General features: G+C 38.4%; 1 protein-coding gene across 2 annotated transcripts; it reads left to right on the forward strand.

Moving 5' to 3' along the window:
* Positions 1–1,837: 1,837 nt before the first annotated feature.
* On the forward strand, positions 1,838–21,429 carry wfikkn2a (info WAP, follistatin/kazal, immunoglobulin, kunitz and netrin domain containing 2a). Of its 2 annotated transcripts, XM_015355913.2 has the most exons (8): positions 1,838–1,994; positions 3,405–3,457; positions 4,155–4,283; positions 4,389–4,651; positions 7,296–7,408; positions 8,514–8,589; positions 16,034–16,262; positions 17,760–21,429. In XM_015355913.2, the coding sequence occupies exons 6-8, from the start codon at positions 8,549–8,551 to the stop codon at positions 19,269–19,271; spliced, it is 1,782 nt and encodes a 593-aa protein (XP_015211399.2). In that variant the 5' UTR covers positions 1,838–1,994; positions 3,405–3,457; positions 4,155–4,283; positions 4,389–4,651; positions 7,296–7,408; positions 8,514–8,548; the 3' UTR covers positions 19,272–21,429. The 2 variants fall into 2 exon arrangements, with proteins under 2 accessions (XP_015211399.2, XP_006635151.2); XM_006635088.3 differs by lacking the exons at positions 1,838–1,994; positions 3,405–3,457; positions 4,155–4,283; ... (1 more) ...; positions 7,296–7,408; positions 8,514–8,589 and adding an exon at positions 15,667–15,768.
* Positions 21,430–22,465: the final 1,036 nt, after the last annotated feature.

Here is a 22,465-nt window from a genome sequence, read left to right on the forward strand (position 1 = left end):
CATTCTCATGGGCGTCCCTCAGGGTGCTAAGGTTTTCTCCCACAGTACAAAGATATAGTGGTAGAATAATTGGCTTCTGTGAAAAATGGCCCTGATGTGAGTGCATGTCTTTGTGTGTACTGGCGCCCCATCCAGGGTGTATCTTGCCTTGAGCCGGGATAGACATGACCACCCCTGTTTCCCAGTACTGGGAAAAGTTATTAGAAAAAGAATGGATGGATGGTCCCAAAACAGGATCCAACACACGGAGGGGAAGCTTCACCCATGGGGGGGAGCCCCCATGTAGTTGGTGCATGGTAGCAATTATATACCAGCAGCCCCACGGCACAGAAGATCTGGAATCAAGAAAGTTTTACAGAGGCTAAAGTGGAATTTCATGCTGAAAAAAAGAAGAAAGAGAACACAACGTTTCAGCCGTGGAGCCTTCTTCAGGTGTGAAGAAGGCTCCACGGCCGAAACGTTGTGTTCTCTTTCTTCTTTTTTTCAGCATGGAATAAACCTATTACTTGTTCCTTTGCAGCCTACGCATGCTGACACAGCTATCCACCTAAAGTGGAATTTGCCTAGGATGCCAGTTTTAACACCCCTACTCTAACAGAGTCCATGGGATCTTTAAGAGTCACTTTTGCTTTACAGTGTATAGCACTTTTCAAGGAACATTATCTATGACCAAGGTGTCAGGACTTCAGTTTACGTTCTCAAGTTTGTATCTGGAGAAACCTGTGCATTGGTTAAGAAATTCTGATCCAGAGGGGAAAGCACAATCCCACTGGTCCACAAACAATGCTTGCAGCAGTTAACTGTTTTTGGTTAGAGGTTGGTCCTCCCAGTACAGATCAGTTCCAGGCTTGCTTAGCTTCTGAGAGCTGAAAAAGCTGACTACAAGGTAAGGCTACTGTGAGGAATGATGGGTGTCTTTGTGTGGCACAAAAAGCATATCAGGTGTAAAAGTTAATGATTCACTTTCAATATTGTTCATCAAAACTGGTATTTATTGGATCATTCAAAGGGGATACAGAAATAAACATATTTGACAATGTTTTAAAGGGTGCTACAGTATTGCTATATGGTGTAATGGTTAGGAAAAAATACATCTTTTATTAATAAAAATGTGTTGCAGTGACCTTAAGCTTACAAGTAGGAGATGTGGTCTGTCAAATGTTCTTATCAGCTTGAGAACTTCAAACATAACTTGAATACTTCCAGGAAATCATTTTCTAGTGAGATCCAGTCCCTGTTACAAAGGTTTCTCTTCAGTCCAATTCTTCTGACAAATGGTTTATTAACCGCCACTCTTAAAACAAGACCAGGCACAACATATTTCATTTAATTGGCAACTAATAAAAAAACAAATAATTTTACATTTACCAGGCGCTGTGGAGCAGGTAAGTAAAGCAAGGTCTGTTGCAACAGCCTTAGAAGAATGTAATATGTTTGACTCTTTCAGCTATCAATCAGACCCTAAGATCCTTTTAATGTACATTCTCAGTGTGCCAGCGCTTTGAAACGAAAAATCACTCCTTGCCTGAAAAATGTCAAACAAGCTTTAACAGCACTGGAAGCTATGCTATCCTGAACTTGAACCTGAAGACATCAATAGCCCAAGTCTTTAGCTCTAGTACTTTGCAGTTGTTTTTACCTTCTGATCTCCACAGGAGGGAATAGTTAATATAACTGTCTGTGCCCCAGGCTACTTCATTTGTCTTTGACATAGTAGTAGCGGACTTTCCTTCCACCTACAAATCCAAGACAAACTCCTACAATTTGCTTTACAATGTACCTCAGTGTTTTACTTTTTGGGGATTGTATTTTAAATCGGAAAAACATGAAAATTCACGATTCTTTCATTTCTCTAGAAAGATCTCCGAGTCACACAGAACATTACCATTCCTATTGAGCCTTGGGTGGTGTTTTTCTCTTTTCACTGGTTGTTCCTTGCTGGTCTTCAGAAGTTTAAAATCCAGTTCTGGGATTTCTCCAGGAACATATGAAAGGTACTTAGCAGTGATGACAAAGCCATTTGGCTCATCTAGCTTATTTGGTTATTAATATCTAATTGATCTGAGTACCCTAGCCATCAATTTTCTAAAAGAAGCCATTGTATGTCTATCAACAACATGGCTTGGTACTGTAGCTTGTTCCAGGGACCCACAACCTTTATGTAAATATGAACCTCCTGATAATACTGGGTACATTTGTGAATATTTGGGTACATTTGCTATTTGCTATTGCACCCAAATATTCACAAATGCATACAAATGTACCCCAATGTTAACAAATGTACTAAAATGTTCATAAGTAGCAAGAATGTACCTGAATGTACCATCATATTAATATATTTACCCAAATATACTGTAAGGTTCACAAATGTACCCAAATATTTACAAATGTATGCAAATGTACCCAGATGCTCCCAAATGTATCCAGTAAGCATGAAAATGGGTACTTTTGATTGAATATAGCAGTTAATGATGTCAAACATATTAACACTAAGTAAGTTAGAAATATAATACCTGTTTAGAAATACTCACAAAGCATGGTGCTGGCAGAGAAATGAACCCCAGGCTGTGTCGGGCCTAGACTGGTGCGCAGAGCACCGATTTGTCTTGTAATCAGATCATACACAGTGGATTTCACTGTTTTTTTAAATGAAACATTCATCAACTGAAACTCAGGCATTTGAATTAATTCAGGCATTTGGAAAAGAATAAAGTCATACATGCTTAGAAGGTTTTACTCGAAATAATCTATGGGAAAGGGTCTAAGGCTTTTAGATTTAAAGTTGTTTTTTCTCACACTGTTGTTGCTGCAAGATTTTCACTATGAACAAACACATTAAATCCCTAAATACTATACTGTACATACAGAATGTAAGTATATGCTAAAAATGCAATGTTGGTTCTTTTAAACTTCTTATGACTAAGAATCCAATAAAAGATTAATTTAAGAAAAGATCATTGAATTCAAGGAAGGTTGTTATAATGTCTTTCAGACACTTTGGAGAAGGTCACCTTTGTTTACACCTGTTTACTTCAGACTCAAACACACACAAGTGAGTTTCTGAGAAGCTGAAAAATAAACCTTCCCTGTTACTTTTCCTAATTCAAGACTTTACAACTATGCTTTGCACAGTCATCCTCACTATAAACACTAGAAATTTAAACATTCTCCACCTTACAGCAGATACTGTAAAAAGATTTGACCCGAAACTAAGACCATGTTTGAACTTTTGTACAGTATGTTTAGCTGTTAGTAGAATAAGTATATAAGACAACTCTTATATGTTAGTTTTATTTTGTGCTTCAAACTGTCTGAACTATGAATTGAATACAATTCTCTAGGCTTTTTTGCACATGATTGTTAAGAAGAACTCCCATTTTTCCCTCTTTTTCTGTACTGCACAGACAATAATCCTTTGCCACAAACAGCCAGCACAAAGGAATCTTTTACCTTTCTGGTAAGTGCTCAAATAAGGTCAAACAGTATCTTTGATGACAGTGATGTTACTGAAGCCTCTTGAACATGTATTACAAGTGCTTGTGATCTCACCCATCTGTGCTCTGAGTCTGGGAATAAGATTATTCCAGCATTCTGGCTCTCAAAGTCCTTTTCCTTTGTCCGAAAGTCAGACAGGATAATAAGCTTATGCTAAATCATAACACCTTTATTGTTTTCCTTATCCCTGCTTCCTCAGTATTGCAGGCATAGATAACCTTTTATTTTGCAATGATTCTTGGAACTAAAAACAGTCCCCCACGATTTGGGATTAAAAAGAAAAAAAGAAAGGATCATGATACTGAACTGAATTTTGCAACCCAAATCCCTTCAAGCCTCTCTCACAGCTAGAGCCACTGTGTTTGTACAGTGGTAGGGCATAAAGGCTTTGTTAATAGGGTCAAACTCTGCCCAACAAGCAGAGTGAAATTGGGCTTCTTGTGACCATGATCTGCACAAACTACAGCGCTCCAACGCAGAAGATTTCCTATCCACTGAGTGGTTTTTACCACATGTACAAAAAACCTCAATCTTAACAACTGGTGATTTTAAGAACATTTTTGTTTCATACTGAGGAATCCCACCCTCTGCCCAGTGAATTGTTGAAAAGAATATTGTCTTTGTGCTAAACAAATTGTATTGATTTTCTCCCTCAACAGCTGGGATTAAAGGCTGACCCTCATGCGTCTGACTTCCGTCTGCTTCTGAAGTTACACACCCATTGCAATGAAAGATGCCATTTGCGCCATTAGCAAGCATGGAGCATCAGCAGCACAACAGAGCACGAGGTCCCATGCACTACTTTGTTTTCACTTCAGATGAATCTATGCTGGTTCCACATGTATGTCCAACGGAATCTGCAGAACTCATATATGGTTTTTTTTCCCACTTAGCCAGGTCTGCCTGGCTGCCAAGCAGACATGGAAACTGTGGTCTGGAAGACACTGGAAGCTGAAAAGGTCTTCGGTGAATGCCCCTCACTCTGCCACATTCAAGTACCAGTGCTGACAGAGAGATGGGAACTGTGCAGGCTCCACAGAGTGAAGGCATACCTCAGGGAGTCTCTCGGGAAGCAAAAGGAGGCTTCTTTGTGCGCAACCATATCCCTGCTCCTGAGAAGCTTCACGTTGAGGCTCTGCTTTCCTACCTCGTTCAGGTCTGTGTGGAAGAGGTGCCCTGCCCGGCACTCCCGGAAATTGGATCGATTGTCACCATCATGCATCCAAACCTTCTCCTGTTTAGTGCACCACTGTAGTCTACTGGGTTAAAGCCAAGCAGAGCTACAGGGGAAGCCCAAATGCATGGGTAGACAACAGCGGCTGAAGCAGGGTAGCAGTGCTTTAAGGACCTGTATGAGTTGCTGAGTTGGTAGATAGGGAAATTGTATCTTGGGGCTGTCATGGAGGCATGATCACAACAGCCACTCCAGGTTACTTCCTGGGTAAAGGAGGGAGGAAAGAAATTAGGTTAAATCAGGCTCACACCCAAGAAGGGAGGTGATGAAAGGGGAGAACCCACCAGTCCTGAAGCCTTAAACCGGGCGGAGCTTGGAGTCTGGAGAGAATCCGTCACAACAGGGAAACGAACCAATACCACTGACATGTCTCAGAGATACACTGCAAGCTTTTCTAGCATTGACAGCATAATAGGTTTACATTCTAATAGAATACTGCACTTTGTTTTAAACACACATATGGTCTAGTATAACAGCATTTTCATTATACAGAATATAAAATACACTTAGGACCATATTTAAACGCTTGTACATTTAAAGAAAGCTGGAGGGTCAGGGGTTAAAGTCTCCTCTGCAGATGTGTCCTTGATCACTTCCATCCAATCAGCTGTGTGAAAAGGCACCAGCTCGAGTGTGCAGGATCCCTGTGATGGACTGGCATCCTGTCCAGGGCTAAGTTTTACATTTACACCATGAAAACTGAGGTCTGGCCTGTTAAATCACTCAGTTCGTATAAGGACATATAGTACTTTATCTCCTTGAGAAAGTTCATTTTTTAAAGGAGGAATTGCAGATAACTGGGTAAAATTCAGACACAAAGGATAACGTTTAGCAAGATTTCCCCTCATGAGGAAGAAAGACAAAAAGACAGTGTGTTATAGAGAGAAAATAAAGGTGGTGGAATACGTGTCAGGGGAAGTCATTAAATAGTGAACATTCTGTAACCTGTGTTCTTAATTAAAGACAAAAGCCTAAACAGGCTGCAGAGCTCTTACTCAACCTTCATCTATGTTGTGTTAACAGTAGGAATTTTGAAAACAAGCCTTTCAGTTTGTTTTATTGTGCAAAACAAACCTTGTGACATTGATTACAGACCTGTGAAACAGATTAGTTTTTTTCCATTTTTCTTGTTAGCTCTCACCGCCTCTAAGACCATAAAATATTCCCAAGTATGTGTATGTGACAGGCAGCAAATAGCCCAAAGGAATTAATCCTGCTAATATAAGCACCCAATGTTTTTATCTCTTTAAATTGTACATCAACAACCACTATCATAAATCTGCACTCCATGTTAATCTAACAGACTATGCTGATGTACCTTCCCCACAGTCATCTTATAATTATTACCAGAATTATGCAGACGCCAGGTAACCAGTATTTACAAGGAGCTCATTGTTAAAGAAAGGGGGTCATCTACTATGAATGCTTCTCATCCATTTTTTCATATAATCTACTGACATTAAGTTAATTTTATTGACCAAGTTTAATTATTGTATTTCAATAATATAATACATACTATTATTGACTTTACAAAAGTATTTATAAACTGCTCTGTATATAAAGGATTATATATATTTTTTTAGGATGCTGCTTTAAGCCAGAAGTTAAAGAGGTAGGAAAAATAAAATACATGAGACAATAAAAATCACTTTGTGAAAATCAATCAAAAAGTGTTGATGCCTTGGAATGCAATCTCAACAGTTTAAAAAAAAAATATCTCACAAGATTTTGTACACAAACCTCATCCGGTATGTTGGAATGTTGAGGATTATCAGTAGAAATGTGTGCTTGATTAATCTACCCCAGGATTAAGGAGCTGATAAAAAGGACAACAGGAAAGATAAAATTACCTGATGGTTTTTGGCAGTAATGTATGTTTACTTCTGTCAGAGCTGCTAGAAGTATATTGTTTCCATAACTTAAATCTTGTGGCTGGATTCATTTATTTCATTTTTATTGCTATTATTTTTTTTAATAGCCTACAGGCAGTTTTGTGGGACAAAATGATCAGACAAAGTTAAACCCCAGAGTCTTTTGAAGAAGGGTTGAAACATTAAAACCTGTAGAGAGACATTCATTTTTGCCAAAAAAAACAAACTGCTGAGGACAATAGGTCTGTCTGTAAAAGAGCAGCGTACACATTGAAAGTAGATTTGACTGAACATTGAAAATAATAATTTTACATCTTCTAATTATACAATGAAGCAAAAATGTTGTGAAATATATAAAAGTGAGAATTTTATTTGTTTTGTTTTTTGGAACAAGTTCATAAAGACTGCAAGCAGATCAAAGAAGGTCAAGTCAAAGTCTGTTTGCAGACAATACATGTGTTACAACTCAGTCCCCTCAGCAGGGGCTCTGCACAGATCTGTTATTCGATTTTTGACAGCCTTCACTTAAACATAACTGTGCTATGTAGAGAATGTGAGGTCTTAGATTCCAGTTGTGAGGGGGGATCGCAGGGCACTTGTAACCTGAAAAGAAATAGCTTACAGGATGTAGAAGCCCCTGAAAGAAAGCGATTAATGTTTTCAGGATAATAAGCTACAGACTGGTTGATTTTAAGGCGCCCTGAGGAGAGCTTGGACAACAGCAGAGAGTCTGGTTGAAGAGCACATTGGGGAGACACAGAAGACCATTTAAAGCAGCTGACTTTGGTCTTACAGGACAGAAATTAAGGTTTGTGTTCAAGGATCCAGAAGATGGATTTTCACGACTTCTTACTTAACAAAACTAATCCCAGTGTGAAACTTGCAGGTGTTGATTACAATATGTATACTGACACAGTTAAGATGCATTTGAGACAAGGCAAGACTGTAACCCCCTCATATTAATTTAAATTAAAAAAATGAATGTTAAACTGAACTTATTTATCAAGATCTATTAATTGAAAATTCCCATCTCCTGAGCACACGGTAGTTGAAATGTACCATAACATTAACAAAAACATATTTGACAATATTTTTGTCCTACAGTATATAAATGTCATACCACAGTTTGTAAGCAGTGTTTACATCAGTGTTGGTTGCAGCTTTTGGACTGGGAAATGAAGAAAGTGTACAAGTGTTCTCTAGCAACACTTTCTTGTATGAACTGGACTGAAAGAGCCACTTTCAGACATACACATGTTCCCTCTTACTGTGCTCAATAAAAGTAACATACAGTAACCAGCTCGCCATTTAAGGACAGAAGAAAAGTTACAAACAAGATGAGGCCACTAGCCTTTTTAGCTCGCTTAATTGCTGAGGTCCGAAACTTAGTATTCGAACTATATATTCATATAGAAGCATGAATAGTGGTTGTTTTGGTGATATGTCTTTTAAATGAAGTGCCTCTACTACTGGATACTTAGACTGAAGGATACATACTATCTAACACATTAATAAAAATATAACTCAAGTGGAAACTATGTGGAAGTTCATTTAAAACTGAGAAGAGGAAGCACTTCTTTACCCAAAGGGTCGTGGGAGTGTGGAAAAACCTACCCAGCCATGTTGTTGAATCCAATAACCTGGCTTCTTTCAAGAAATGGTTGGATGAGACCTTGGGATCAATTAGTTACTAACTACTAAATGGGGGAGATGGACCAAATAACCTCTTCTGTGTAACATATATTCTTCAATCCTAATATCTGAAAACTGACCAATATTGTTAATATTGTTGTCTGAATATTCATATGTCAAAACTCAAACCTTAAACACCACAGTAAATATATTCATGGCTGCAGAATGACAGTCTGAATGAACCTGAATTCAGCGATTTGTTCTCTGTGTGCATTTAACAGAACCACAGAAGACTGGGATACCTGAGCCTGTTCCTATGGTTCTGAAGTTCATTGGCAGAAACAGATGCTGTCCCAGGTGAGCTACAAATCTCTTTCAGCAGCACACAAAAGGTACAGAATCCAGGTGTGTGTCAATATAATGTATCCACAAGGATTACTGTAACATCTGTCCATTTTACACACCACCCTCGGCTGAATGAGGTTCCAACTCGGAGGCATGCAATCCATCCAAAGAAAAAAAATAAAACCTTAACTGGATCAAGTTCTTAGCTGCTGATTTAAAGACATGTTCAAAACCCACTGGGCAGCAGTTTTTAGGTCAGAATATGAGAAGTTTTATTTCAGTACTCAAGAGGGGGCTGTTTAAGACAGTGTTGCCCAACTCTATTCACCGAGAGCTGTTGTGTCTTCAGGGTTCTGTTTAGCTAAAATTTTTATCTATTGAACCGAGCCAATTATCTACTGGATCTTTTGGAGAGTTTTCAAATGCCTCTACCTATCAACGACTTGACCTACCAATGCCTGCTGGACATGGATGGGTGCATCATTGCTTTAGGACTCAATCTAAGAAAGTAAAGTAAAGTACAGCAAGGACATGAACCTGAAACGTGGGATTTGGCAGTAGGTAGATTTATGCCACTAGGCCCCAAAAGCAGTTTTACAGCCAATACTTACATTGACAGACCCGCATTTTGTATGAACTTGATCCGACTGCTTAAGCCCTGCGCAAGTACAGGCATCCTCGATTTGTCCTCAGTGGAACTCTCCATTTTTGTCAAAATCTGAAACCATGCAAAATGTTTTTTTCAGTGCAAAAATCATAATAACACAAATGCTCTGAAGCTTAAGTCCAAGCCACACAAACTGCAGAAAAGGGATTTTGTTTCTCCAGTGTTTCAGCTGGAATTAAATTCCTTAAACACTACTCTAATGAAATAAAGCCACAAGCAGAGTCCCATCTCGTGTTAATGCAAGTCCCTGACAGATGCTGTTAACAGAACGTCAGTCCACTTACTTGGAAGCAATGGTATATTTTGGAAATGTCTGTCACAAGTTCTCAGAAGTTGTTATAAGACATTGCTCTGATTTAATCATTGTTTAAAGGGTTTTTTAGTGTTTTGTGCAGTTATATTTCATAGTTACTTCAGATGAAGAGGCCCACAGGAAGATTTTTGGCCCTGCTATGAAAGCTAGCATATATCAAAATGCAAAAGGCAAAGTGAGTAGAGATTCACCTTTTGAGATGGTGTTAGAGTGGTGTGTGAAAGTGAATCTAAGGGAACCTTCAGATGCAAAGAACACTCACTTAAAAGAGTAGCTGGACTTATCACTCATCACATTTAATACAAATTGGGTAAGTCTTCTGAAGACACATGTTTCCAGACTGTTTTTTGTATTCCCCACTTAAAAGACATTTCTTTTCCCCACCTCTAAAATTGATGTGCACATTCTCTAACCTAATTGGTCTGCTAACACACCGTTTAAAATAATACCACTAAGATTTCACTTTCACTAATGTTTGAAAGCACTTTCTCGACACACAATTTGTGGTACATTTGCCTCATTTCAGATGGTTTTCACTTTTAGGAAAAATGTATACTTGATCTTGTAAATAAATGAAGAATCCTCATTTTGCATTCGTATATTAAAGAGAAGTACACACACTTCAATAGTTGGGGGAATTCAGGAAACTTTTCCAAACCGACAGAGGTTTTCAGAGGCCTAACTCAAACTTTAAGGTCACAGTTTGCTTTTGCTAAAAAGGTATCTTATTCAAAAATGGATTGTAAACTCAAGAAATCCTGAAATTCACCCACCTGCCCTTCAGGTAAATATCTTGAATTGTGTACAGAGTAACAGCTCTATTATTTGTCACTTTGCTTTACACCCAATTAATTTGAATTTCAAAATCCTAAATTGGCCAACAATAGTGTTAATATTGTTACATTGTCTTGCAGGATACAGTTAGACCAAAGCAAAAGGTTTTGGATAAAACTCTTTTCCCTGTACTTTTCTTTCCATGCAAAGGTTAAGCTCATTGAGCTTACCAAACATGTCAGCCAAATACCTAAGCAAAATTTAAAACCGTTGGTCGAGGAAGTTGAAGTGGTGTTGGAGTCAATCAAAAACATTCCTCCTTTAATTCACAGACCCTTGCCAGAACTTTATTCCATGACAGACATCTACATTTTTTATGAAGCAGAAGTTGCTTAAACAAGCTACCGATCTCTTCGCATACTGAAAAACTGAAAATAGTCATGTTCAGCAACCAAGATTCTTTTAGGGTAACAACCTTTACTGTGACAGACAGACTTGTGACCTTGCTTTTACAGCAAGTGCTTTCCTGTGAAGAAACAATGTTACCATAACACTATCCATTCATCCATTTTCTAACCACTTTATCCAAAAGGAGATCACAGGGGAGCTGGAGCCTATCCCAGCAAGCAACGGGTACAAGGTTGGATAAACCCTGAAATAGACACCAGTCCATTGCAGGGCACACTCACACCAGGATCAATTTTCCAAGAAGCCAGTTAAACTACCAGTGCATCTTTGGACTGTGGGAGGAAACTGCAGCACCTGAAGGAAACCCATGTGAACATGGTGAGAACATACAAACTCCATGCAAATAGCACCCCAGGATTTGAACCCAGGAACCCAGTGATGTGAGACAGCAATGTTACCACTTATCTGCTACTTTTCACATCTTGTACTATTGATATCTAGCTGCTGGCATCACAAGACATTAGTTTCCACTTTTTACTATTTTGGTAAGAGACAGCTTGAGGTTTGGCAGGTGCTCTGGTGGTTTCTTTATTTATCTTTACTTGTCCTTGTAGTAAATCATATTTTGTTAAAAAACTTGAGGCTAGTCTTTTGTGGTTGGCTGTTTTGTCTCAAAATGTAGTTTTACACTTCATTTTAATGCCACAATTATCAAGCTCAAACAGCACATTATGGGTGATAGTCAGAACAAAGAAATGTAACACCTAAGATTAAAAACAAAGGTATCTTGTTCAGTCATTTTGACTGGAATGCCCTACTTTTAAGAAAACACTCCATTCTTTTCAACTATTCTTTATCCAGCCTCTCTAATGATATTAGAGAATACTGAATACTTCCTTTATATTAGTATTGTAGTAGATATTTTTTGCTACTAGGTGAAGTTTTAGTATTGACGTCTAGTAGAATGTGCCTTGTCCTCCCTGTTTAATACTCTCTCTTCTAAGGGAATGTAAAATGAAGCTAGAACGCAGTGAATCATATTTATTTTATTTGGCTTATTTTTTGGATGTTGTTTACTGAATGTGAAGGTTTATAGCCTTAAACAAAGCACAACATGAACAACAAATTTGTGGAGAATAATGAAAAATTCAGCAAGATTGGAATGTAAAATATGTCAAAATTGGTCAATATAATGCATCTCCTATTTCTTCCAGCGAAAGTCAAGGAGTTGGAACAGTACTGCAGTGTAACATTAATAACAGGAGAGCCACATCTCACGGAAGTTGCTCATTTTGTTATCCTTGCATCTTTATGCCACCCTCAACATTCAGAGAATTAAAACAATACAGTACCTGAGTTCTCCATTAATGTGGAAAGTTTAAAGATGGATCGATTAATTTCTCTTTTCTTACTTCCTGAAACTTTTCAGTACATGGAGGGTGACAGAAGTGTTGAGAGGTGAGGAGAGGTGTGGATTTTGGCAGCAGATAAACACATTATAAACACAAGAGTGCAGTAAGAAAATGCAGTATCATACAGTATGTATTAGAAGTAGAACCACTTTCCTTTGCATTATAGTACATGTAGTAGTACAGTACCACCTTGTCTTTTCTCAGGAAAAATAATTTGTTTGCAGATGTCTCCATAAAAACTATATAAAGTGCCACTATGCAGTTTATGTGCCAGTATATGCTTTATGTTCCTGAAGGGTACCTGCACTGCTGCTTCACAGTGGCTGGGCCCTGATTTCAGCTCTAGTATGGGGTGACTTCTCCATGCAGCTAATTAAATTTGAAAACCTTTATTATCCCAATACTGGATAATGAATTTGGCAATATCGCTTCACAACCTTCACCAATAAATAGAAAAGACACACACATACAGTACAAGTACAGACAAATACAATAAATACAGCATGAAATCGTATAAGATACATTTTAAAGTACTACAGTCATTCAGTACATTTTAACAATTATACAATTGTAGATGCAGCTGAAGTGATCATTTGACAGTGTTATTGTACAATATTATGGCTACAGGAATTAAAGAGCTGTATTCATGTGCCATTTACTCTCAGTCTTCCTGTATCTTTCTACCAACAAGTTATCATGCCACGTGGCAGGAAAGGGATTTGGTACAAAGTTATGATAGAAATTTCAGGAGGAAACTTGGACCCTTATCTTGCACACTTCCACTCACCTGCATATACTGTATAAATCTCACAAAGGGGACATCTTATAGAGAATCTCTCTTGTACTCCTCCTGCCATCCAACCTACAGTACACCTCTCCAGCACCTTCCTGGTTCAATCCTTCCAATCTGAGGGGGTGTCTTGCCAATTTCCTCAAACAAAGTGATCGACTCTGCATATTTGTCTCTCTCTCACCTTTATTAGAAAGTAACTGAACTATTGCATATCCAATTATAAGAATGGTTGGATTCTAGTGTTAGATATTACAATAATTATATGAACAGATGGCAGGCAATGTAACGTAGAAACATTCTTTTTTGGGCAGCTAGCATCAGTTTTTTTTTTGCTTTTCCTTAACAAGAAATGAATACAGTTTTTCAAATAAAAATCCACAGTAGAAATGCTTGAAACACTTTTGTATTAGTATGAGGTTCCTATACGATAGTGACGAAGATCTTCCTTGTGTATAAATTGTCTATTTAACTTATTTACCAGGAGGAAGTGGGCAGTTTGACTCCCAGAAACATAAGGAGCAATGCATACTGTATGAACATGCCTCTTTGTTAACAGTCTAACAATCTTTCAAGAAGCTACTGTAATTAAAGAGCCAGCTGTACTTCAGACAACTCAAATGTTTTTCTTTTTGACATTGTCACACTATAACCTTGCTTTTTTCCCTCTGTATCAGTGAAAGCTTTATGTAAGTTACTACAACCAATCCCAAATTTACCTTTTATTGTACAGATTCTGGCATTTGTTGTGGTCACTCAGTTACAAAGGCATCTAGCACTAAGTGAATGAAATTAGAAAATTACAATCTGTAGGGCAGCAGGGTGGCACAGTGGCTAGCGTTGCTGTCTTGCAGTGCTGGGGCCCTGGGTTCAAATTCTGAGGTGCTATCTGTGTGGAATGTGTATGTTGTCCCTGTGTTCACACAAGTTTCCTCTGGGTGCTCTGTTTTTTTTCCCACAGTCCAAAGACATAATGGAAGTTAATTGTCTTCTGGGAAAATTGGCCTTGGTTTGAGTGTATTCATGCTTGTGTCTGTGTGCTCTGTGATGGGCCGGTGTCCCATCCAGGGTGTCCTCTGCCTTGCAACTGTTGCTTGCCAAGATAGGCTCTGGCTCCCCCATGATCCTGATACACTAGCCAGCCTTGAAAGAGGAACACAAAACCCTGAGTTTGTTAGCAAGACTGACATGACAAATCCACATGGTCATCTGCAAACTCCAATATATTCTTTTATATTTTCTGCTTAAAGGTTTGTAGAAATCTGAAAAACTACATGATATTTAAAGGTATAGGAAACATTGCTTTCTCCTCTTATGATGAATTATTATAACACAAATATACTGTACATGAAAGTGTATCACCATTCTGTTTCATACCACAGTAGATACACATTAAAAATGGGATCAATCTGTGACCTTGAGCTCTCTACATGTATATTACTCCAATAAATGAAAACTCTTGTAGGTGGTCTCCTATTTTTTGTTTTACTGACATCTATCTACACAGGAGGTGATCTTAAATTACACCCTGAAACCCTGGTCTATGTGCTATACAATACTGACTATAGCTTTTTGTCCATCAGTAATCTTTTCAGCAAAATAGTAGCAAATCATTTTAAGTTCTTGTTTTTTAATTTTATGTAGTATTTCTCCTAAAGTAATATATATCTTTCATAAATTGATGTCTCCTGGAAATAATAGTAAACAAAATTATAAAGAAACAGTATTTAAACTCCTCTTTTTTTAAAGAGGAAAACTGTACTTATGTATTCTCCTTCACAGAGATGTTTCATCTGAATTATTGGTGCATATACAGTAGCAGCGACACAAAAACTCCTGGATTTTTAGGAAGCCCAGAAATCAAGTTAGAATTCAATTATTAAGAGTGATGAGCTATTAAAATTAAGTATCTAAATATTCTCAATAATCTCTTTTCTTAGTATCATGGTCTTCTTCCACATTATTTTATTTATTATTATTATTAATACTAATAATACTAATAATAATAATAATAATAATAATAATAGTCGTAAAAATATTTATAGTTGTTCTAGTAGATGTGGTTCATTAGCGTTACCTAACATTAAATTTTCTAAGCCTCTTTTGGCCTGTGACAACAGCTATAAATTTGAGGTCACTATTCCCAAATGAGAGATGAAGAATTAAAGAGATGGTTAAAGCCAAGCAGTCACTGTCACCAGGCCCCCTTAAGACATTATCCTCCAATGTTCAAAATTATTTCTAAATGAATACAGGGATTATAAGAAAATAATGAATTTTTTTAACCACGCTTTTAAAGCTGTGTTTTTGTGGTAGATTAGATAGAGGTATCAAAATGTACATCTATAATAAAGAGCTAAGCATGGCTTATTGTATTTGAAATTAATGTACACTTATTAATAACTTTTCCAGTATATAACCTTGACCGCTTTGCTCTCTAGCAGCAACCCCCATTAAAAAGATGAGGCTATACTTATTTACCTGTTGCTCGGTAGGCAATAGGTTTTCATCACTACTAAGAGGCTCAAAATATCGAAGTTTATGTAAGCATTGAAACGGTCAAGCGAGCGTCATTTCAGAACCTGTAAGAAGATTATTATGTGAAAACGAACAATGAGCTCTATTCCGAGACCAGCCGGTTACTGCAGTTCCGTGCAGCAAGCAACACCAATGAAAAGACTGCGCTCTCGAAGGGTTAAAAAAGGGGGTTACAGCGGTTCACGAACACGCAGGTGTCCTGCCAGTCCCAACCCAATTTTACGACTGATGTTTTTAAGTCTTAAATCCTTTCAGCTCCACAGAAGCAATTCATAACTGTCACTTGAGCGTAAGGGAGAAGTTTTTTTTTCTGGTTGGAGGGTGATATATACGGTAGCAGTTCTAATAGTAAAGTAACAGAGCATAAATACAACTTTCCTGATTTCACAACTTGTTTCACTAAACCGAGGTTTTGCAAACGGTAGTCATTGGTTTTATCTAGGCTGCTTTTAATTTTTCTGATTTTAAAAGCGGATAATAAAACACGCCTTGTCGTTGTTTAATATATTGAGTACATCTTGCAGGTGCGAACTTCATTATTGTTCTTTTTCCAGCCCTGAACTTGACATCTGTAACAACCTGGACATGTGGTGGATGCTGTTCCCCAGATGGATCTGTTTTTTTCTGGGACAATTCTTCGTCCTTTTCTTGAGCCGCAGTGTGAAGGGCATGGCTCTGCCGAGAGTTGTCTATTCTCACGCCGGGATCTGCCCCAACGAGATGAACCCAAACCTGTGGGTAGACGCCATGAGCACCTGCCTGCGAGAGTGCGAATCGGACCAGGTGAGAACACAGCACCTTTAACCAGAGATCTGCCCGCGGAGGTAGAAACAGCCGTGAAAATGAAAAAAAAAAAACGCATAAGGGATGGAATTTAGATTGTCTGGGACGTTCCTAACTGAAAGAGCTAGAGGAAGAATTGTTTTCCCAAAGTGTAAAATGTAATCGTAATACAGAACCATGCATTAAACCTCATATCACCAAAGTAAGTCGCGTTCTCTTAACTTTCTTTTGCTATTAAGCTTAGATCTTATCTACTGTTAGGGTTTTATACTTACACGTGGTTCATTGACTATTCTACATTCCTACAGTCTATCTCAACTGTGGTTTGAGCTATCACTTGCGTTTTGACCGATAAAATACAAGTATTCGCTTGTCATCAACGTACAAGTTACTAATCAGCCTAATGTTGAGCTAAAACAAGATTCTGAATGCTTGTAAGTGCAAAAACCTAACTAGGCTGTGATTTGCAGATAATTTATTTTTGGATGAGTAAACAACGAGGTTCAGTATGAAAAACTAGTGATGTTGTGCCTCTGCCACCCCCCACACCCCAGAAAATCTCTGAAATACTTCAAAAACCTAGGAATAAAACTTCAATGATAAAAATACTTATCTATCTTTTTGGGGAGGAGACGTTTGTCATTATTTTTTTAAATTCCAAAATAAAGTAAGAGTTATATAATTTATCTTGTGTTTTTATAAATTACAAATCTCATAGCTAATAATTAAATTGAATTAAAACTTTCGGATTGTACAATTCCTATAACAATGCTTACGTGGCTTTATGTGATGAACAAGAAGAAAACATCGCTCTGATAAAACGTTCTCACTAACACTTTAAGATTCTGTTAAAATTATATTGGTTTGTATAACGACTCCTAATATATTTTTGATTCGGGATACTTTTTATAAAATCTTACAACGACACTCCGTCGACGTCTCTCTCGGTTAACTAATACTTTATCATAAATCTAAAAGTGTTTTAATAATAAAATATAATATTTTAGCAATGACTAAAAGCGTCAAATAGAAACGTAATTAAATAGCATGTATTAAGTCATACTGTATATCGCAAAGGTAAGTCGCGTTCTCGTAACTTTGTGTTCAGAAAATAAGGTACACCTGAGATATGTTTTAACATAAATTGCAATAAAGAAACGATTTACATACAGGATGTGTGTTAATGTCAGAATAAGACGTTTTAAAGTCAATAACTCAATTTAGAAGTATAAATACAAGTCGTAATATTATGATAATGTTTTTAAAAATAGATTTTGTCACAGATTTATTCTCAATGTGTCTTCATGTCTACAGTCATCATTTAAATCCAGATTTGACAGTAGTCATACAATCAGTTACTCTGAAGACAGCAGCACACTTAATACTTTTTAGTAGCAGACAACACATGGCCTGTGTGTAAACTGCAGACAAGACAAGAAGCTCTGTGGTGACGTGATTTGAGCTATGTGAAAACTAATGCGTGTGCTTTCAAACCAGGAGTGCGAGACCTTTGAGAAATGCTGCCCGAACGTCTGTGGGAACAAAAGCTGTGTGGCTGCCAGGTACATGGATGTCAAAGGAAAGAAGGGTCCTGTGGGGATGCCCAAGGAGGCCACCTGTGACAAGTTCATGTGCACGCAGCAAGGCTCGGAGTGTGACATCTGGGATGGGCAGCCAGTCTGCAAGTGCCGAGACAGGTGTGAGAGAGAGCCCAACTTCACCTGTGCCTCTGATGGCTTGACCTATTACAACAGGTGCTACATGGACGCAGAAGCCTGCTCGAAAGGCATCTCCTTGTCAGTGGTGACCTGCAGGTACCACCTGACCTGGCCGAACACCAGCCCCATTCCGGTGGAAACCACAACCCGCCCCACCACAGCTTACCTGGAGACCACAGCCATCGATGTCCTCCCGCCTGTCATGGTCACCAGCCCCACCCACCATTCTGTGTTTGTGGGGGAAACGGTGAGCTTCCTCTGCGATGTGACCGGGCGGCCCAAGCCGGAGATTACCTGGGAGAAGCAGGTCGAGGGCAAGGAGAACATCGTTATGAGACCCAACCACGTGAGGGGAAATGTTGTGGTCACCAACATTGGCCAGCTGGTGATCTACAATTCTCAGACCCAAGATGCTGGCATCTACACTTGTACTGCCAAGAACCCGGGGGGCTCAGTCCAGGCACACTTCCCTTTATCAGTGGTGAAAAGGGATCCTTCTAAGAAAGAAGACCAGAAAAACTCAACACAGTTTCCTGCAGATGAATGCTTTAAAATGCCTGACAATGAAGACTGCGGGGAGGAAAAATTGAGCTGGTATTATGATTCCAAGAAGAACAACTGCTTCACTTTCACATATGGCAACTGCAACAACAACATGAACCACTTTGACACCTATGATTCTTGCATGCTGTCTTGTGGAGCAGAAGTGGCCAATCTTTGTGGCCTGCCCACCCTCCAGGGTCCCTGCAAAGCCTACGAACCAAGATGGGCTTACAGCAATGTTCTAAGGCTGTGTCAGCTGTTCATCTATGGAGGATGCGGAGGCAATGAGAACAACTTTGAAAGCAAAGAGGCCTGCGAGGAAATGTGTCCTTTTCCAAAGAACCAGAATTGCAAGATGTGCAAACCGCGACAGAAAATGGTGACCAGCTTCTGTAAGAGCGACTTCGTAATCCTGGGACGGATGATGGAACTTACAGAAGACCAGGATTCGGGACATGCCCTGATCGTAGTGGAAGAAATTTTGAAGGATGAGAAGATGGGGCTCAAGTTTTTCGGAAAGGAACCTCTGGAGGTCACCCTCTTAAACATAGACCGCAATTGTCCCTGCCCCAACATTACCTCTTCAGATGGGCAGATGATCATAATGGGTGACGTCCACAATGGCATGGCTGTGCTGCAGCCTGACAGTTTTGTTGGGGCATCCAGTGCAAAACGCATGAGGAAACTCCGTGAGCTCATTCACAAGAAGACTTGTGACTTTTTGAAAGAATTCTCCACAATTCAATAATCGGCCTGCGGTTCCTGTTTTAACATGCTGCACTTAGACCAGTCTAAACTAATAAGACTTTCATATCCTTCCTTTTAAAGGAATTTGAAAAACAATGCATTGAAATTTAAATCAGTACTCACCTACAATAGAGGGGATTGCTTTACTGAAGCAGTTCAAGAATGGTGTGGCCATCATACCTACTGAACTTAAACTAAAACACATTGGGAAGCTTTGACTTCTGTGTAGTGAGATAAACCCAATTAGGTTATATTAGTCAAGTCCCTCAATTTAAAGCAGTATAGGAAAATATATATATGTGTCCAATTTTATTGTTTGTACATTTATTTCCATTCTGCCATGACTTTCCAGTTGATATTTATTTTAAAAGCATAGCTTTGTGCACAGCTTGTTATGAAGCTTTAAAAGTTAGAACACTAACAAATTAGGAAGTTAATTCACTTTGTTCCTAAGGTCAATTATAGTTTGTAAAAAGTAGAAATACAGAAGTATGCAATACACTTTACATACCGCACTTTATTGATCAGAAACTGCAAAGCCACATGTGAATTTTAGGCATCACAGACTACGCTTGCAGTCATCACACAGTACAAGCAGTACACCTCATACTGGCCTATTTCATTGAGTCACTCCCTCATTTTATGTTTTTTTTTTTCAACGTGTTTGTTTTGATGGAGTGCCATCCTGTTTTCCTGAAGAAGTTAAGTAATATGTTTTTTTGGACATTGGAACCGCTGAAACAAATCCGGCTGTTTTGCAGCTTTTGTGAACTGATTCCCCTAGCGTTAATCTCACCTTGTGCCTTGAAAGGAATTTTCCACTCCTACGACTACAAACAACATGGACTCTGCTCCAGCACTTACTGGAAGAAATTACATTTGATTAATTAAGCTTTTAAAAGATAATAACAGTCTTAAATCTGCTAATAAATGCCATTAATAAGCATGTTATTTAGTGCTCTAAGTAATGTTTTGTTTTTCTTGGCATCTGTTGCATCCAAACATGATGCTGTGCTGCTATTTCGTGTCCATCGTTTCAAAGTTATGGAAAAGAGTAGCATTGGTCCTATAAACGAACGTACTGAGTGAACCTTTTTGATGTATTTCCAAAATCATTTTGCTTAATGCACTTGAAAAAAAAAGTTGTAATATATTTTCTCAAAGGTCAACTATTATAGGCTCCATGAATCAATAAAACAAGATATTTTATACTGACATTCCAGCACCTTGCCATTCTGTTAGAATTTGAATGTGGTTTTCTGTCTATTTGCTTTATTTCTTTTGTAGTTTGAGGTAGTTTCTATTTATTTTGTATGCTGCTATCTTTTTAGCAACTACCTTATTGTGTTGGGTTCAGGAGAAAGTTTTGTAAATCATTTTTTTTCTTCAAGCACTTAATGGATTCTTTTTGTCATCAAATTTTTGTTTTCCTTTTTATATTTCCAGGTAGGATGTGATGCTATGTTCACAAAAACATTAAAAAACATGGAAAAGTGGTAATATGAAATAAAGACATTCATGAGTGAATGTTAAAATATTAAACTGTTCTGATATGAAGCTTTGAGTGGGAAAAATTGTTTTGCAATTGTATATGTTGCAATTTGTTGTAACTTAGATCATACTGTATAATTCTCAAATGTCAGATGTTACTCAAGGTAATAAATGGAATGAGTTAGACATTCTCTGTATTAAAAAAGACTAGAATATAAAACAAAATGGTTAATTTTTTCATTGAAAGGTATGTTGAAAATAATATAATTCAACCAAAAAGTGTGTGTAGCTCCTCAGAATGACATCATGGTATTTCAGAGTTTATTTTAGATATGGAGCACTTTTTGAAAAAGTTTATATTAAGCAAATCACAGTTTGTTGACTGAGTAATTATAACATTTAAACACAGAAATCAAGGGACACAGTCAGGCATCTACATGCTTTTTACGTATGAGAAGAAGAAACAAATTGTACAAAGCACAGTGAAACGTTCTGTAAGGATCCTTCAAAAAAATCCACATAACATGCACATTTCTGAAAACTCATTCACTTTGAGGATCAGAGGAGATGTTCAGTGTTTGGCAAGGTGGTTAAATACTATAATTCTGCAGTAACTTTAATTAGTGGTATAATATTAAACTTAATTTGGAATAATGTTTTTAAAATCACACTTCTGAGTCCTGTGTGAAGTTTGTGTTCACGTGGGTTTCCTCTGAGTGTTTTTGTTTCACTGGTGTGAGTATAGGCGTGTTTGTGTCTGTGTGTCCTGTGATAGACTGGTGTCCCTTCCTGGGTGTATCCTGCTATGTGTCTGTTGCTTGCCAGAATAGCCTCGAGCTCCCTTCCAGCCCTGTGTTGGATAAAGTGGTTAGAAAACGGATAGATGGACTCATCAGTTCATTTAAGGTAGGTAGCTGATCACGCGGCAGGCTGCTAAATTTAAACCATTGAAAGTGTGCACCACAAATAGCAAACTTGCTGCAATATTTCTCATGTTTTCCTTCATGAAAGCAGATTAAACACCCAAGAAGAGAATGAATGTGAAAAGTCTAACTTGCCTGACTATGCAAGACAATGTAAGATAAAGTTGAGTTTTTTTCTTTTTGAAATAAAACAAGATTGATGTTGCTCTGAAGATCGGAAATGTTTTGCAGATCAAGCAGGTTGGCAGCAGTATATAAGCAACTGATTGATGCTTGAGGCATGCAGAGCAGGAAGAGATGTAGAATGATCGCTTTCCAGGTCACATTCCACTGCCGGAGTGGGGAAGCGGTGTACCATGAGGGAATTGTGCCTGGGAATGCCTTCACTCTGGCCCTGTTCCTTGACTCATGGCATCATGGGATCTTTTAATGTGTATGAAACGGCTGGGGTCCCCCGTTTCGCATCTCTTTGGAGGGGTGACCCCGCTCTGAAGCACAGCTCCTTTCTCAACATGCCAGCTGACTCCCGCTGCACACTGACCCCCACGCAGTAGGCCCGGGTGTAACAGATGAAGCAGTGTTCAGAGACCGGATTTGAACTTTTGACTCTGAAAACCTGAGCTGTCAATGAGGGATGTTCTTCCAGAAAGGCAAACACATGGCTTCCCAGAATGTTGTTGTGAGGGAATACAAAGCCTTGCTCGCTCAGTCTAACTAAAAGCAACCCACTACTTTGCAAGCAAAAAATACTTCATTCAAAGGCTGCCAAATGTCAAGTACA

This window comes from Lepisosteus oculatus, chromosome 9 (assembly GCF_040954835.1).
Source record: "Lepisosteus oculatus isolate fLepOcu1 chromosome 9, fLepOcu1.hap2, whole genome shotgun sequence".
Lineage (NCBI taxonomy): Eukaryota > Metazoa > Chordata > Actinopteri > Semionotiformes > Lepisosteidae > Lepisosteus > Lepisosteus oculatus.